At 63.9% G+C, this 17335-nt stretch overlaps 3 protein-coding genes across 4 annotated transcripts; all 3 read left to right on the forward strand.

Annotated features, from left to right (window-relative positions):
• Positions 1-230: 230 nt before the first annotated feature.
• CHLRE_02g096000v5 (uncharacterized protein) lies at positions 231-7196 on the forward strand. Of its 2 annotated transcripts, XM_043059631.1 has the most exons (19): positions 231-363; positions 432-518; positions 619-676; positions 1012-1121; positions 1385-1537; positions 1780-1897; positions 2159-2289; positions 2519-2579; positions 2860-2880; positions 3062-3168; positions 3463-3618; positions 3848-3922; positions 4149-4264; positions 4590-4629; positions 4791-4920; positions 5176-5301; positions 5521-5632; positions 5812-5947; positions 6290-7196. In XM_043059631.1, exons 1-19 carry the CDS (start codon positions 361-363, stop codon positions 6419-6421), a joined length of 1872 nt encoding a protein of 623 aa, XP_042927266.1. In that variant the 5' UTR covers positions 231-360; the 3' UTR covers positions 6422-7196. The 2 variants fall into 2 exon arrangements, with proteins under 2 accessions (XP_042927266.1, XP_042927265.1); XM_043059632.1 differs by lacking the exon at positions 2860-2880 and having other exon boundaries at positions 2519-2591.
• A 464-nt stretch (positions 7197-7660) lies between these two features.
• On the forward strand, positions 7661-11872 carry CHLRE_02g096050v5 (uncharacterized protein). The gene is made up of 8 exons (XM_043059633.1): positions 7661-8233; positions 8434-8837; positions 9250-9325; positions 9556-9848; positions 10097-10376; positions 10778-10840; positions 11112-11204; positions 11417-11872. The coding sequence occupies exons 1-8, from the start codon at positions 8186-8188 to the stop codon at positions 11816-11818; spliced, it is 1659 nt and encodes a 552-aa protein (XP_042927267.1). The 5' UTR covers positions 7661-8185; the 3' UTR covers positions 11819-11872.
• A 58-nt stretch (positions 11873-11930) lies between these two features.
• On the forward strand, positions 11931-17252 carry CHLRE_02g096100v5 (uncharacterized protein). The gene is made up of 6 exons (XM_043059634.1): positions 11931-12226; positions 12459-12914; positions 13088-13246; positions 13545-13608; positions 13972-14477; positions 14847-17252. The coding sequence occupies exons 1-6, from the start codon at positions 12164-12166 to the stop codon at positions 15003-15005; spliced, it is 1407 nt and encodes a 468-aa protein (XP_042927268.1). The 5' UTR covers positions 11931-12163; the 3' UTR covers positions 15006-17252.
• The last annotated feature ends 83 nt before the right edge of the window (positions 17253-17335 follow it).

Consider the following 17335-nt stretch of genomic DNA (forward strand, 5'->3'; position numbering starts at 1 on the left):
GTTTTTAAACGCGGGGGATTCCTTTCGCACACTTTGTCTCAGGGCGTCAAGACGATACAGAGCTATCTGTAAACAATAAAATCCCGACTATGAAGTAATATTTTATGGTGAGCCTGGGTAAAGGGAGCGCGGACGAGGGGTTGACGGATTGCTTTGCGAGGGTGGCGGTGATCACGGACCCGCCACCCGGTTATAAACCTCTGACTTTGACGCATATACATAGTATGCATAACGCCGCAAACGTTCTTTGTTATTGAACCGCTTGTGCGAACGTCGAGTCTTCTGTCCCTCTTGTCTCTTGAAGACATAGGGCCCAACGCTGTACACCCTGCCGACGCCGCGTCGACGTCGCCAGGAGCCATGGTGAGATGAGCGCTGGGCAGGTCCAAGGGCTTCGCGCCAGCTTCAATTCCGAGCTGGCATGTGCACAGGATGTGGAGAAGGCCGCTGGAGCAAGCGTCACGGCGAAGTACCAGGATGCGCAGCTGGCGACGCTCACCTGGCAGAACCTAAATGTGGTGAGTCGAAGCAACCTTCGCACATGTACGGCGACAGCACCTCGAATTTCGGATACCGCCGTCACGTGATAAACCCGTGCCAACCCCTGTCTGTGTGCAGACATCCAAGGACGTGAAGGGCGGCACACGCCACATCCTCAAAGACGTCCGCGGCTATGGTGCGTGTCGCCATGGCGGGGGGCGTAACCACCGGGGCATGACCCGGTTCACGGCGTCGTGGGCAGTATGAATGACACAGGGGTTTCGCATCTGCGCGAGCGCGTCTAACGTGCTTACGCCAGCCAGGCGGCATGGACGTGCCACAAAGGCATGGATAGAGGAGTGTCCGCATACCCTGTATAAGCCCGCACATCACGCCAGCGTCGGCCATCCACTCTTTCCTGCGCCTGTCCCCCGCATCCTACACCCTTGCTCATTACCCTCCCGCACCCTCCTTCCTCCCTCCTCCTCCCCCTCTTAAACCCTCCTCCTGCTTCCTTCCCCGCCACCACAGTCGCCCCCCGCGACATGCTTGCGATCATGGGCCCCTCCGGCTGCGGCAAGACCACGCTGCTCGACGGATTGGCGGGCCGCCTTCCCAACTCCGTCACGCAGACCGGCGACGTAAGCAAAGTGTGGGGAGCCGCTGCTGCTTATTGACTTTGCATTGCGGTGGTGTTGGGGCTGGTGTTGTGTGGGACTGTGGGCAGGAGCGATGTGGGTTGGGGCTCACGGCAGCCGTGGCCGTACCATGGCACCCGCTGGCCCGCAACCCCACCTCTCCGCCCCTCCGTATAACCTCCACTGACTCGCTGTGTACAACACCCCCCCCCCCACACACACACACACACGCAACCTTATGTCCTTTATGCAAAACACGCCCGCAGGTGCTGCTGAATGGCCACAACAGCCGGCTAACGTACGGGTTGAGCGCCTACGTGACTCAGGACGAGGTGCTGGTGGGCACACTCAGCGTGCGCGAGACGCTGGTGTACGCGGCGCTGCTGCGGCTGCCCAGCAACATGAGCAAGGCGGACAAGGTAATGAGAGCGGGTAGCGGGTGGCGGGAGGGGGAAGGAGAAGGAGAAGGGAGGGAGGGATGCGCGCAGACGGGCGGTCAGGAGCGCGGGAGGGAGGATGCGGCTGCGGGGATGTGGGTCGGCTCGGTGTGCTCTCAACTGCTGCGGAGTTTGGTGCGGCTTCACTGCTCCCCCTCCCGATACGATACACCTACACCTATGCCTCAATAGCAACTGCAAATTGCAACTCCGGTCACGGGCAGGTGGCGCGGGTGGATGACGTGATCAGCGAGCTGGGCCTGGAGGAGGCGCAGCACACCAAGATCGGCACGCCCTTCATCAAGGGCGTCAGCGGCGGCCAGAAGCGCCGCGTGTCCATCGGTGCGTCGCCTGCTGCGCACATATGACCGGGGCACAGGGGCCAGCGGGGCAACTGGGCATGCCTTGGAGTGGCGTGCATGCGTACTGTATGCGGCGCCACTGCGCCAGTCTTCTCGATGCCTGGGTTGATCTGGGTTTGGTTTGACCATCCTCTCTACAGTAGTGCGCCGTTTCCGTTTGACCATCCTCTCTACAGTAGTGCACCAGCTCTTTTGACTATCTCCTCTACTCCTACCCACCCCCCTGCCGCCCTACCTCCAGGCTGCGAGCTGATCACGCACCCCAGCCTGCTGTTCCTGGACGAGCCCACCAGCGGCCTGGACGCTGCGGCCGCCTTCCACGTCATGGCCAACATACGCAGGCTGGCGGAGCACAACCGCACCGTGGTCACGGTGCGTGCCGGGGGAGGGGAGGGGAAGGGGAAGGGGCGGGGAAAGGGAGGGAAGGGGCAGGGAGGGAAGGGCGGGGCATGTGGCGTTGTGTGGTTGCGTGGATGGTGGTGGTGGCTGGGTCGTGCGGGGACGGAGCCGTGCCGTTTGAGCGGTGGGTATCGGATAGGGTTGCTGTGGCGTCGACACGCCCCAAACCCCGCTAACCCCACCTCCCATCCCCACCGCATAGGTGATCCACCAGCCCAGCTCCGAAGTGTATGAGCTGTTCGACAAGCTGTGCCTGCTGTCGGGTGAGTGGGCAGGCGGGAGAGGGGGGAGAGAGGGCGCGGCGGGGTGAGAGGTCGGGGAAGAGTGGGCGGGGCCCGCGCGTGTGGGAGGCGAGGATGCGGAGGGGCCTTGTTGGCGGGCCGCTGGGGTAGAGGTGAGGGTCACTGGGGCGGAGGGTGAAGGATTGCACATGGCGTGCCTAGCCTAACCACACTTTTTTATGGCTGTTGAGGAGCACTGACATTGACCGTTTCCCTGCCGCCCGCATTGGCCGCCACTGCCATCCCGCCACCACCCCTGCAGCCGGCGAGGTGGTCTACTTCGGTGAGTGCGCGTGCGCGTGTGCATGCGTGTGCAATTCTCTGAATACGGTACCCGGGAGCGCAATTTGGCGGCCTAGGCAACCCTTTCCGCCTCCTCATTTGCCCATTGCAAACCCTCAACCCGACCCACGCAACCGCCCCCACCCACCTCCACCCCCCTATCCAACCTCCCACTTACACAGGCCGCGCCGCCGACGCGCTGACCATGTTCGAGGAGGCGGGGCTGCCCTGCCCCTCGCTGCGCAACCCCACCGACCACTTCCTACACGTCATTAACCGCGACTTCAAGGCGAGCGGCGGTGGAGGGGGTGTCGGGGGGGGAGTTGCGAGCGGTGGGGTGCAGGCCGGTGCCGGTGGTTGTGTGGGCGCTGCGTGGGGTGGGGTTTGCAGATTCCAGCCCAAACTAAACCGGGGGTGGGGTGGGGGTTTGCGAGCGGTGGGTAGAGAGGGACGGAAGCGGGCGAGGTGCCTGGCGAGGGCCTTGGGGAAGAGGATCAACACCGGAACAAGCACCGGAAAAGGCACCGGAGCAAGCAAACACGCGAACGATTGCACACATACACAAACCCCCTCCGTCACCCAGGGCGACCACGGCTTGGATCCGGAGGCCAACGTCCGCAAGCTCATCGGCGTGTTCGCCGCCACCCGCGCCCCCGCGCTGGACGCCTCGCTGGCGCAGCTGAGCCAGGCGGGCGACGAGTACGTGTGCGCCACGTGCGGAGCCAGCGTGCTGTACCAGGTGAGTTTGGGTGCGCGGTGGGTGGGTGGGTGCAAGGGTATGGATGGGTGGATGCGTGGGTGGGTGCGGGCGGGCGGGCCTCGGCTGTGGCGAGGCGACGTGGGACGTGCCAGCGGTGCTCGTTGTGAAAGGGCGCGTCTCTAAACGACGGTAAGCGCACGCATGCTCTGCCCTTACGCTCTGTGTGTGCCATGTGGCATGTGGCATGTGGGACGTGCTGCCGCCGCAGGTGTACGTGCTGACCAAGCGCATGCTGGTCAACAACTGGCGCAACATCGCAGTCTTCTGGCTGAGGCTGGGCATGGTGGGTGGCTGCCTGGCTGGCCCGCCGGCTGCTGGACGGGGTTCGCGTGTGAGGGCCGTGCCGGGTGTCGCTGACTCTTTACCGCCCACGCCTACCTCTCTCCTGAGCAAGGCCATACCTGCACGCACGCATGCTCGCGTGCACATGCCGACCACATAACCCAACAAACTCCGATCTGCTTTCTTCTCCTTCTCCTCATCTGCACCGCGCCCATCGCGGCCTGCAGTACATCATGCTGTGCATCTGCATCGGCACCATCTACTTCAACCTGGACAACAGCTGGGTGGGCACCTACAGCCGCAGCGCCATGATGTTCTTCGTGGTGGCCTTCCTCACATTCATGTGAGTGGGCGATGAGAAGGACTGACACATGCATGGAGGAGCGCGTGTTTTAGAGAAGCACAAAGGGTGTGTGTTAGAGATGGTGTGTGTGTGCGTGTGTGTGCGTGTGTGTGCGTGTGTGTGCGTGTGTGTGCGTGTGTGTGCGCGCGCGCCGCCAAGGCAGGCAGCAGCTGCAGGGACGGACAGGGCTGCGTTGCTTGGGGCTTCGGGTTGGCTAGGCAAGCGCGAGGAGAGGGCTGGCAGCAGGGGCTGGCGCGCCACTACTCTGGCTGACGCCCCAGCCATTCACCCTCCGCCTTACTTGCCACACTCATCACACACACAGGTCCATCGCCGGCTTCCCTGCATTCGTGGAGGACATGCAGGTGCGTGTGCGCTGCGTCTGTGCTTGCGCGTGTGCGAAGTGAGCTGCACCAATCAATGTCTCCTCAACTGCTCACATCCAGGGTATCAGCACCTGTATGTCAAGAGGAACAAAATGAAACGACCTGTATCTGGCTCCTCGATCGCCTGCTCGCCCCCCCAGGTGTTTATTCGCGAGCGGCTCAACGGCTACTACAGCGTGGCCACCTTTGCGCTGGCCAACACGCTCGCCTCCGCGCCCTTCATCTTCGGTATCGCCGTCATATCCTCCGCCGTGGTGTACTGGCTGGTCGGTGAGTGGCTGCTGCGTTGCTCGGCGGGCCCGCCGCCGGGGTGGTGGAGGTGGGTGGGGAGCGCCCGGATCCGACGGGTGACGGCAGCTGCATGCGTGCAGCACCTCCCTACAATCTATATGCTCCCTGCAGCTCGCGCGCGCGCGACGGCGCCCGTTCCAAACGCATGTACCCTCCAAACACAAACACCTACGCCATTCCCTTGTGTGCTCTTCCCTCCCTCCTTAAACCCAAAACCTTAAAACCCACCTCCAGGCCTGAACGACTCGGGCGACCGCTTCCCCTACTTCTTCATCAACCTGTACGTGTCGCTGACGGTTGTGGAGAGCCTCATGATGGCCATCGCGGCCGTGGTGCCGCACTACCTCATGGGCATTGCCGGTGCGTTGCATGGGAGGTCGCGGAGGTGGCGGTGGGGCCGAGGGCATTTGTAGCGGTAGCTGGTGAAGGCTGCTGGCGGTACCGTAGTGGTGGCGGCAGCGGCAGGTTGTTGAGTGACCGTGTGTGCGGTGCATTCGCGTGTGTGTATTTGGAAATCTGTTCACTTCCAAACGCACAGCACTCGGTGACACCACACGCTGCACTCCACACGCCCCACAGGCGGCGCCGGCATCCTGGGCATGTACATGTTGGTGTGCGGCTTCTTCCAGCCCGTGGGCGAGCTGCCCGCACCCGTGTGGCGCTACCCCCTGCACTACATCTCCTACCACAGGTGCGTGCTTGCGTGCGTGCGCGCCTCCCTCCCTCCCTCCCTTGCACCACTGCCCTCTCTGGCCTGGCCCCCAAACCCAATCCGTCCTCCGTGCTCCTCTACACCTCCCTCACTCTCTTACCCTCTCAACCCGCCGCTGCTGCCCCGCCTCCCCTTCCCTACACACACACGCCACGCAGCTACGCCTTTGCCGGCTTCATGCACAACGAGTTCGACAACACTGACGGCTGGCTGTGCCCCTGCTACAGCCAGGCCGGCGGCTGCGGCCCCGCCTACGACCCCCCGGCCGCCCCCTGCACCATGACCGGCTCAGAGGTGGGTGCCGGTGCTGCTGCTGGTGCCGCCTAATGTCCGCCTGCCTGCCTGCCTGCCTGTGCGCGTGCGTGCCTGCGCGCTTGCTGCTTGGTGTGCTGCCGCTGCCATTGCGTGAAGCGCGTCCGTTCACCACACACACTCATACACACGCACGTATTGTTTTCCTTAACACACACACACACACACACACACACACACACACACATACACACACAGCTCGTGGCCGCGCCTCAGACCTCCACCCACTCACCCGATCCGCTGCCTCCAATCGCTGACTTTACCTTGTTCCCACTGCCCTGACCTCGCAACCCACCTGCTGCCCTCGGTCCTGCGATCACACAGATCCTGGACTACTGGACTATCAGCGGCCTGAACAAGTGGGTGGACATTGGCATCCAGTGCGGCATGATCGCCATCTACCGCTTCCTGTTCTGGCTGGCGCTGGTGGTGAAGGAGAAGATGCGCCACGCGTAGATAGCCGCGTGTGTTGTTGGAGGCGCAGGCAGGCGCGCCGGTGATTGCGGAGGCGTGCGCGGAGGTGGGAGGCGGGCGTTGGAGGTGGTGGGAGATGGGAAGCGGGTGGGAGAGGTGTGCTTTGTGAGGTGGCTGCATGCATGCAGCGAGGGGGTTTTGGTATGTAGGCGTGGAGACTGCATTATGAGCATTGCGTGTGGGTCTGCACGTGTTTTGCACATGGTTTGCAAGTGGTGTGCACATAATGGTTTTGTCCCTGGGTTTGTTGTGCATCGGTCCATGGCGCACACCGATACATGCTGCGGCGGCGGCGGCCGCGGGTTGCACCAGCACGTGAGCATTCATCCACGCGTACGTAGTGCTTTGTGCATGTGGTAGTGCTTTGTGCATATGGCTCGTTCATTGCACTAAAGCTCGGGCATGCCGGCTTGCTGGCATAATTAAAGCACAAGCATGACCCGCTGGTCTTTGCGTGACTGTAATAAAGTACGTGATGAGCCATGATGAGCACGGCACTTTCGGCAGAACAATTGGCAGTTACTGGCGGCGGATATCAAGCGATGTATGTACTGCTCTGTCTAGCTCGATGCATGCAAGAGGGCAGAGGCGCGTGTGTGTGACCTGTGCCGTCATACATGTCGTGGCGTGACATGGAATCGTGCTGCATGGTAATTGCCGCGAAGCGGGCAAGCGGCACGCATCCATAGCTAGCCGTTGCGGGGAGGCGATATACAAGGGCAGAGCGGAGTGAGCAATCGTGTAACGCAAGAAGAAGCTGTACCGTGTGCGACTGCTGTGCATGGGGTACTGTGCATGCGGGAGCAAGCTCCGGCATTTCCGCGCTGGGCTGGATGTTGCTGGCAAAGCGATGCATGAAGGGCCATTGCAGGCGCATGCACGCAGCATGCCAAAGCGGCTCTGGCCGCCCTAATCGCACGTTCGGTATTAGTGGAGGTGCACCTGTGAGGTGCACCTCCCCTGCCCTTTGACCCTGCCGTACATCCAGTCCGGCCAGTCCGGCACATCAGCAACATGTCGTCCGCGGCGCAAGAGCATACCGAGGGTTTTCAGGCGCTGAAGTTGCAAAGCTCTGCTGTTCTGTGTCAGAATCGGCAGCGAGGAGAGGTCGCTGTGAGAGGCTGTGAGGGGCAGGGGATGGGTCATGGGTGAGGGGCGGGGGCGATGGACACGCGTGCACGCATTATATCGATGTGCAACGTGACAGCGTTACAGACGGCACATTGGCTTGACACATATACTTAAGGAATTATTATACACGCTAGCTGAACGCAGACTGCGGGAGCTCATTGGACATTCTTCGCGCCAATTTTACCACCGTAGGACTTTAGCCACCATATTATAAGTAGCGTTGCTGCATCGTCTGCATCTGCTGTGAGCAAAACGGTCCGGCAAACAGTGCAAAGCTCTCCCGGCTGTGGCGCCCACTGCCCCCCCGCCCCAGCGGCTCGCACCGCTTCTGTCCACACGGCTCCCGCGTCAACACCGGCGCCAGCGGCTGCGGGTGCGAGCGCCCTGCCGTGCCACCTGGCGGCGCAGGTGGCTGCGTTGGGGCGCGCTGTAGGCAGGGCGCCGGCCATTGCGCCAACAGCCGCCGCCGGCAGCAGCCGTGTGTGCGGCGCGCCAGCCTCGGCCCCGAAGCCCCTACTCACGCCACGCGCACCCGCCGCAACCACCCCCACACACTCCGGGAGGGGGGCAGCAGCAGCATTGGCAGCTAGAGCAGTGACGGCGGCCGCTGGTGGTATGGAAGCTGCGGACGGGTCGGCCGCCGCCCCAGTAGTCCTGTTTGAGGTGAGCTCACGCCAGGCAGTCGACACAGGCACACACGGGCAGTAGCGACCCATCGCCACCCCAGCCGCAGATACAGACCTTGGCAATGTTCTGAAGCCCCCCCATCTAACTAACCCGCTCCCGCTCCCGCCCCGCTCCTCGTCCCGCTCCCGTCCCGCTCCCGCCCCGCCTCCCGCCCCGCCGCTTCCCTCGCGCCGCAGTACCCGGCCGCCGTGTGCGGCCGCCTGGTCCGCCGCTACAAGCGCTTCCTGGCCGACGTCGTGTTCGACGACACGCCGCCAGCACCCACTGCCGCCGCTGCTACAGCCGCCATTGCTGCTACTGCCGCAGCTGCTGCAGCTATTACAGCTGCTGCTGCCGGTGCCGCTGCGACAGCTGATACTAAGCCGGGTCCTGCGCGCCGGGGCCCGCGGCGGGCGGCGCGGCCCGCGGCGGCCGCCGCAGCCGCACTCGACACGGAGGAGGCGGCAGTGGCGGCATCCGGCGAGGCGGCAGGTGGCGGTATTGAAGGCGGCGGCGGCGGAGGCGGCGGCGAGGGTGCGGCTGGGGGCGGCACGACCTGCCACTGCCCCAACACGGGGCCAATGACGGGACTGCTGGACTGGTGGGTGTGGGGCACGTGTGGCATTGACGTGTGTGTGCGGTTTGTTTCCCTTTGCGTCTGTGCGTGCTGCATGAGCGTGTCAATGGCAGGGACATGCTCCTCACGCATGGGAAAGCTCCTCACGTCTGCACGTGTATCCACGTGCTGCACCCATGCGCCTGCTTTTCCTGCTTTCCCTGCCGTCCCTCCGGCTCTCTCTTTCTTGTGTTTTGATCACTCGATGCTCCACATCATCAGCTAACCCGCCTTCCACCACGTCTACCACTTCCTAAACTAACCATGAATGTAACACAAACACAAACACACACACACACACACACACACACACACACGCGCGCACACACACACACACACACACACACACACACACACACACACACACAAACACACACACACACGGCACACACGGCAGGACGCTGGCGCCTGTGGTGTGCAGCGTGTCTGGCGCCAAGGGGCGCAAGTACGCCCACACGCTAGAGATGATACAGGTGTGAGGACTGGGCGGCCCTGGTGAGAGGGAAGCTTCGCACACGTGTCGCGTCGCGTGCGTGCCTGCGTTGTGGCTGCTTCTTGTTCATCCTGATCTTGATCTGTGCCTGCCATTGCGCAAGACACAACACGCAACACAGTCCCTTTTGCTCTCTAACAACACACACAAAACACATGGCACAGTCTTTGAGCTGTGTCTTCTTTGTGCTCTTACACATTCATGGCACAGTCGGCCCCCGGCGGCGCCTGGGTGGGCGTCCACAGCGCCGCCGCCAATAGACTGGTGGAGGCACTGCTGCGCCAGGCGGTGGAGCCGCCGGCAGCAGCGGCGGCAGCAGCGGCGGCGGCGCCAGGGGCGGCGGCAGGAGTGGCGGCAGGGGCGGCGGCAGGGGCGGCGGCAGGGGCGGCGGCAGGGGCGGCGGCGGGCGGCAGCGGGCGGCGGCCGCTGCTGCCGCCGGAGCTGCTGGGCGGCGAGTGGAGCGAGGTGCAGCGCGAGGTCGCGTACGGCGCAAATGGATCCAGGTGCGGCGCAGTGTGTATGGGGGTGGTTTGTGGCGTTGTGGCAGTGTTGTATTAATGCGGGGTGGGATTTTGCGTTCCTGGTGGTGGGGTTGGGGCAGGTGCGGTGACTGGGCGTGCATGGGCGTGTGCCGACACGCGCCCCCGATGCGATTCGCTGCCGCAACTTGCCGCAGCTGCGCTCACGCCTGGGCATTCGCTCCTTGTAATCCTTAAGCACACCCCTTCTGACGCACCCAACCCACGGTCAGGGTGGACTTCGTGCTGACACGCCCCAACGGCCGGCGCGTGTATGTGGAGGTCAAGAGCGTCACCCTGGCCGAGCCCTACTCCCCATCCTCACCCGCCGCCGCTACTGCCGCCGCCACTGCTGTTACAGCCGCCGCGACCGCCGCGACCGCCAGTGCTGCTACAGCCGGCGCAGCAGCTACTGCTGCTGCTGCCACTCCTGCCGAGGGCTCTGTTGCTGTCGCTGTGGGGTCTGCTGCAGCGGCGCTGGCGCAAGGCAACATAGCGCTGTTCCCAGACACGGTGCGTGTAGCGCGGGTACTTTCCGTTCCGGCAGACTTCGAAGGGTTTGTTTTTGGTGTTGCAGTGCGCGTGTGTGCTTGTCCGAGTGCGTGGCTGCCCTGGTGCCCTGCACCTCCGTTGGCCGTGGGGCGCTGCCGCAAAGCGCACACAGCGCGAGGCGCACCACGGCGCACCACGGCGCACCACGGCGCACCACGCGGCGCCTCGCGCCTTGCCGGATGCCACGGCCACGGCCACCGCTGCTGGCATGTCCTTGACCAGCGCCTCCTTGCCCGTGCTTTTTCGCTCCTCCCTCACCTTGGCATTGGATGCAATGGATCCCATGCCCGCCTCCCTCACCTGACTCGGAAGTGCCTGGAAACCCCTCCTCCCCCACCTCCTACCCGCCACGCCCCGGGCAGGTCAGCGAGCGGGCGCAGCGGCACATGCGGGACCTTGTGGAGGTGGTGCAGGCGGGGCACGAGGTGAGAGAGAGCCGACGTGTAGGGGGGTTGTCATGTGGCCGGGCCCACCGGGGGAGGCCATGGGGGCCATGGGGGAACTGGTGGTATCTCTGCCAGTGCCGTACCAGTGGTACCGTACAGGACATGCACCTTCCGGAGCGCACTTGCCCCTACTCACGCCAGCGGCACACGCGCTCTCACTCGCTTCCCTCTCTAACCATGCCGCTGCCGCTGCCGCTGCCGATGCCGATACTCACCTCGGCTACCCCGCATGTGTGCTGGCCCCCTTCAGGCGGTGTGTGTGTTCGCCATCCAGCGCGGCGACTGCGGCCGGTTCGCGCCGTGTGCCGCCAAGGACCCCGAGTACGCCCGCCTGGTTCGGCGGGTGGGTGGGTGGCACGTGTGTTTTCGTCTGTGTACGTGTGTGGATGGACGTGAGAATGGGTAGCTGTGTGACTGCGGGGCGAAGACGGTGTTTGTGCTGTGGGCTGTCCTGTGCGCTTTTGTGTGACCCCGGACTCCAGTCCCGTCGAGGGGTCTTGGTTCTTTGGGATTGGGACAAACTACCCCCCTCGCTTCTTGACATTTGGCCCGCAGGCGGCTGCGGCCGGCGTGCGAATGCTGGCATTGCGAATGAAGCTGCAGCCACCGGGGACGGACGTGGAGGCGGCAGAGGCGGAGGCGGGGCTGGAGGGGGGTGCCGGGGCGGGGGCGGCTGGGAGTGGCTCGTTGTCGGGGGCGACTGGCGGCAGCAGTGGCGGTCGGCCAGCCCGGGTCTTGTACCTCGGCCCCGCAGAGGTCGTGCTGGATTACGGGGTGAGCGAGGCTGATGTGAGTGAGGGGGGCGACGGGAAGGGCGGCAAGGCGGCAGGCGGCGGGAGGCGGGCAGCGAAGAGAGGGGCGGGGGCTGGGGGAGGGGGGCGCAAGAAAAAGACAGCGGTGTTGCCAGTCGAGTCCGAGGGCGATGGACGCAAGCGCGTTCGGCGAAGGGGAATTTGAGTTGCCATTAGGTATTCATTTACCACTGTCATGTGCGGGCGGTCTCGAGGCGCGGGCTCGGGCACATGAGCGCAACTTTTATGCTTGGACCTCGATAGGCCTCGACCATTTTGGATGTCCAATCTGGAACAAACTCCCAACGCCTAAGCTTTCAGACTGCGTGCTGCTTAGACTGGGCTTGCAGCACGAGAAAGCCTTCCCCCGTTAACCGGTGTTGAGTGCCTTTTGGGTCAAGCCTACTTGGGCGACCACAAGTCCATACAGCTGTAGACAGTTAGCCCCGGCGAACAAAGCCGCAAAGTTTGGGTCAATTCGGGTGAATTGCGAATCCTTCAAGCGGTGAAAATGGCAGAGGCGTCAAGCATACGCAGGCCTATAGGCACCGGGGCTCATTTGATGTCGTTGCGGGTAAGTTGTTGAGCTTGCGGGCGCAAGCTTGCGGGCTCTGTTGTCGTCATGCCTGCTGGGCTCGAGGGCCCTCAACTTCTCACTCCAGCGGGCTGTAGCGTTGCGCCAAATAGTCTGCATTACATTTTCCTTGGTCATGGATGGGCAGCTGACCGGCCGTCGCAGCCTCGCCACCGGAAATTGTCGACTGAGCTGGCGCGTGTTGCACGCTGTGTCGATTCAATTCCTCTAGGCGCCCGTCGTCGCGGCGAGGACTCTGCGGACTGCAAATCGGAACCTCCGCGTTGTCAAAGCTGCCGCCGGCGCCAACCCGGCCAACCCGGCCGGGGCCGGCGACGGCCTTCGCGGCGACCACCTCGGCAATGGCCCCGTGCCACCTCCGGGCAGCTCCGCCTCCCCCTCCCAAAGTGGCCCCATGTTTGACCTAGCCGTCGCCATGGGCGGGACCAAGGGCGCCGCGGCTGCCAACGGCGCTGGCATGCTGGTGAACGGCCACAGCAACGGGCACTCGAACGGCCGCAACGCTGCCGCCGCAACCACCACGCCCGCGGCGGCGGCGGGCGCCGCCGCCACTGCCATGGCACAAACGCTGACGGCGGCTGCTGCGGCGGCGGCGGGCGAGGAGCTGGCATCGCTGGTTGACCCGCTGGGTCAGGGGCGCATGGAGAACAACATTACACCCTACCCGGTGCGTGTGTCCCTCGCTTGCGTGCCTTGCCCGCTTGCCCGCTTGCCTACTCGACCGCTTGACTGCTTGCCTCCTTGCCGGCCCCACTCACCCGCACCCTGTTGACCGCGCCCGCCGGCCCTGACCCTCCACTCCCGCCCCTCCCGCAACGTGTGTACGGCATGCGTGCGCAGGGCCCCAACAGCCCCGGCCCCGGCTCCAGCCCGGGCGGCACGGGGTCGATCACCGGCTCGGGCTCCCCCAGCCTGGCGGTGCAGATCCGTGAGATCGCCTCCACGCTGCGGCATATCAACGCCCTGCGGATTGAGTACATGGACAAGATACAGGAGCAGGTGGGGCGGCGGGGGTTGGGGTTGGGGTTGGGGTTGAAGATACCATAGCTAAGCCGAACCCAGTGCAAAAAAGCGAATGCTGGGGGCTGGGGTTGGGGTGGTTTGTTGTGCAATCCCAAGGAAACCAAGACCCAGAACCAAGACCCAGAACCAGGCGGGGGCGAGTGCTGCAACCCGCGGGGAGGGGAGTGGGGGCATGCACCGGGTGCACCGGGATGCGGTGCAGAGGAATGGGGCGAGGGTGCTTCCATCTCGTGTTTCCATCCCACCACGAAAGCCCCCTTTCCCTCCTGTGCAGGACATGGAGTTGTCGGCCAAGGACCAGGCCCTGCGCAACAAGGAGGAGCGCATCCGGGCGCTGGGTGAGCTCGGGGGCGTGCGGGTAGCTTCGTGGGGTGGCCCCGTGGGTTTGCCATGTGTGGCCACGTGGCCGTTACGTGAGAGGGATAGGGGCGGGGGCACCGGCGGCAGTGGTTCTGGGCGATGGTGGGGAGGGGGAGGTGTCGGCTGGCTTTCATGGAGGCGCAAGGAGAGAGCAACGACACCGTTGGCCCGGGCCCTGGGGTATGTGCAGTCGGCCAGTTGGGTGTCAGCAATAGTGCCGGCATCGACTTTCGACCGGCAACAGCCAACTCCCGGCCGCATGGCCACACACGCACGCACACACACGCGCCTGAACCCGCGCCTGCTCCCCACCCTCCCCCTCACCCCCGCGCCCGACACAGAGGTCGAGGGCGACGAGCTGCGCCGCTCGCTGTCGCTGCTGCACACCGCCAAGGCCGCGGCAGAGGCCGAGGTGCAGCGCCTGCAGCGCGCAGCCGCAGACGCAGCCGCACTGCCCACGCCCACGGCCGCCCCGCCCGCTGCGCCCGCAGCAGCCGCCGCCGCCGCCGCCCCGGCTCCCGCAGCCGCCCCGGTGCCTACGCCCGTATCGGCCGCACCTGCGCCCGTTGCTGCTCCTACGCCTGTCGCCGCTCCTGCGCCCACACCCGTGCTCGTCGCCGATCCCGTGCCCGACGCCGCGCCCGCGCCTGTGGCGGCTGCCCCTCCCCCTCCGCCGCCGCCTCCCCCGCCGCCGCCGCCGCCGCGTGCGCCCGAGATCGTGCTGTCTTACCGCAGCGGCTGGGGCGAGGTGTACCTGCAGTGCAACCCGGACGGCAAGGGCTGGACCAACCCGCCCGGGCTGCGCATGGAGCACAGCGGCAACAAGGAGTTCGTCATGAAGCTACCGGTGAGGGAGGGGAGGGGAGGGGAGGGGAGGGGAGGGGAGTGAGGGATTCCAGGCATGAGGTTTTGAAAGCCGACGTTGAAACCGGTGCAGCGTTGCACAGACAGGGGAATGCAGGGGATTTAGGCTCTCATTGTAGCTGCAATGGATGCGATTCTCGTTATAGCTGCGATGGACGGGGTTTGTTTTGGTTGCGTTTGGTGAGCAGCGATGCACTGGATGCTGCCCCTGGCTTCTGGCCGACTGGACCTTTGGCCACGCCGAGCAGCACAGCCACACCACACCCCTGGCTACGCCTTCACTTCTTAACTAGGCATGAATGTAAACCCCTCACCTCACCGCCACCACCACTCGCTCCCACACGCACCGCAGGCCAAGACGGTGGAGTTCGTGGTGACCAACGGCAAGGGGGAGTGGGACTCGCCCACTGCGGCCACCGGCGGCGCCAGTAAGAACTACCGCATCGACGCCCCCGGCGAGTACCGCTTGCACTACGGCAGCCTGTCGCTCACCAAGGCCTGGGCGCCCTAAGGGCCCGGGAGGGAGCAGAGGCGAAGTGATCGGGGAAAGCAAAGAGACGGTGGAGGCAGAGGCGCGCTGGGCACCGGTGGCACGTGCTGGCCGGGCGCGTGCGCGCACGGCGTGTCGGCAGGCGTCCGGGTTTGTTTTGGAATCTTTCTCATGCCTGGAGTTGAATTGCACTGGTGAATGCGGAAGCCCTCCACGGCTTTCCAGGGCGCTGCTGAGTCCCTGTAATGCGACACCCTAGCGGCGTGCTGCGCGCACATCAATTGGTAGCATCGGTGGCCGTCAGAGTGCGAATGTTGGCAGTGCGGCGGACAAGTGAGGTGGATGTTTCGCAGTGAAGCACGCATTCAGTTTGTGGCCTACGGATGCGTTCATGGGTCAGTGAGTGCCTGGCGTCGCCCACCCGGGCATCGCCGAAGCTGAACAGCGTTTGGATTTGGCACGGAAATCTTTTGCACAGCGAATGGATTTTGACGGTGGGTTGGCTGGAGTGAAGCGGGGCGCACAGGGCTGCTGCCACGGTGTGGTGTCGTCATGCGCAGAACGCGTTGCCTTTAGATTAAGTCTGCGTCATTCGAGTGGCAGTAGGCGGTGTGACGATTTGCATCGTTCGAGTGGCAGTAGCCGGTGTGACGATTGCAGGTTTTGACGCCCGAGTGTGCATGTGCCTGTCTGACCGCACGAGAGTGTCTTTCGATGTTGTCGTGGTGCTCGACTGGTGCGCCGCACCGGAATTGTTACCACTTTTTTACCTGGATTCTTTATGGATACGTTTCCAGTCCGATGAGCGCGATGACCCTTGCACGGACCGTCGCTGCTCTGCGTTGTCGGCGCTTCTGCTTGGTGTGGCAACGGGCGTGTGGGTGTGGGTGGCCGCGTGTGGCAATTGCGCTGTGCATATTGTGCAGCCACGAGCCATGCGACGCACCCCACGCTGAACCCGTGGGAATGCGGCTGCTTCAGGGCGCACGCGCGCGGCTAGGTGGAAGCAGGCGCACCGGCAGTGTTGGGGTAGATGCTGCCTTGTACGGCGGTGCATAGGCGGCGATGGGGCCGCGGGCGGCGTCAGTACGGCGGATGCGGCGGCGGAGCAGACGAGGAGTGTGTCACGAGTGGAAGGAGAGGGCGGCGCGCGTGTGTGGACCTGGTTCTGACACGGCTTGCGCCTGAGCCTGAGCCCTCTAGCGGGTGTGACGTGAGGCGAGGCGGGCGCTGTGCGGGACGGGACGTTCGGAGGCGAGAGCATGACGAGGGCACGGGCTAGAAGAACAGCTGCGGGGTAGACACTGCGTGCATTGCAGGCGTGTGCGTTTGTTGGGTGGGCGGGTGGGCTGGGTGGGCAGGGGGCTCTTCTCTTGCTCACCAGAACCACCACACGTATGCGCTATGTGTGTGTGGGTGGTGGGCGTTGGACGGGGCGTTTCTTTGTTGTTGTGGGTGTGGCAGCCGGACGAGCCGGTTTGGGCTTTGATATTGGTGTTGTTGTTGTGGGCCTGAGTACAGCATAGGTGCCGCTGCTGGTATGTAGTCGGTGGAGCCTGGGGTCGGGGACAGGAGGCTGACACGGATACAAACATACATGCGACGTACAGGGTTGGTGCACAGTTAGCGACACATGTGTGTGTGGGGGGGCCTTGTCTTGATGTGGGCGCAGGGCACACGTTGTGTTTCTTTTGGCGCCTTGCGTCTTGTCCCACGCGGACAGGGTGGATTGCTCGGACGACTTCTTTCAAGCACAGCATTGCAGGCGCTGGGACGTATAGCGTCTGACTTGTCAGATAGTTTGTGGACGTTGCTGTTCAGCTGTCAGGATCTGTTGTTGCGTTTGCGCTGTGTGTAGGTACCACACTCTTTAGTGCCTTTGGTTGCTAGGGCATTGCAGGTGATTGCCGGTCGTTGTGTTCGTCAATCTGTTTCGTTTGTTGTGATAATGCTTCTTGTGCTACATCCCCAGCGAACGGCCTGGCGATGCGACCGCACTGGTGGTCGCTAGGGAGAGTGCACGCGTGATTCTTTCAGGCAGGGGCGACTAGAAGGTCGTTTGAGTGAGTGAGCAAATGGTGTAACAGCTGTAACTTAACAGGAGTCGTACATTGGTGCGCGGAAAAGAAGGTTCTGGGGCGACTGCCTGCAAGAGTGCCGGCGTGGACATCGCCACACATGGCAGGGGTATGCTCAACATGGCACACACGCGCAGCCTTCGAGACGGAGGCCAGCCCTTCGCGCACCAGCATGAATTTCTCCATGTATACAAGTCATGCTGAAGAGAAAGGACATGCGGCTCTGGGTCGCCAGGCTTTCGAGCAGCGGTTATTGTGCAATTGGTGCATCGC

This window comes from Chlamydomonas reinhardtii, chromosome 2 (assembly GCF_000002595.2).
Source record: "Chlamydomonas reinhardtii strain CC-503 cw92 mt+ chromosome 2, whole genome shotgun sequence".
In the NCBI taxonomy this organism is placed as follows: Eukaryota; Viridiplantae; Chlorophyta; class Chlorophyceae; order Chlamydomonadales; family Chlamydomonadaceae; genus Chlamydomonas; species Chlamydomonas reinhardtii.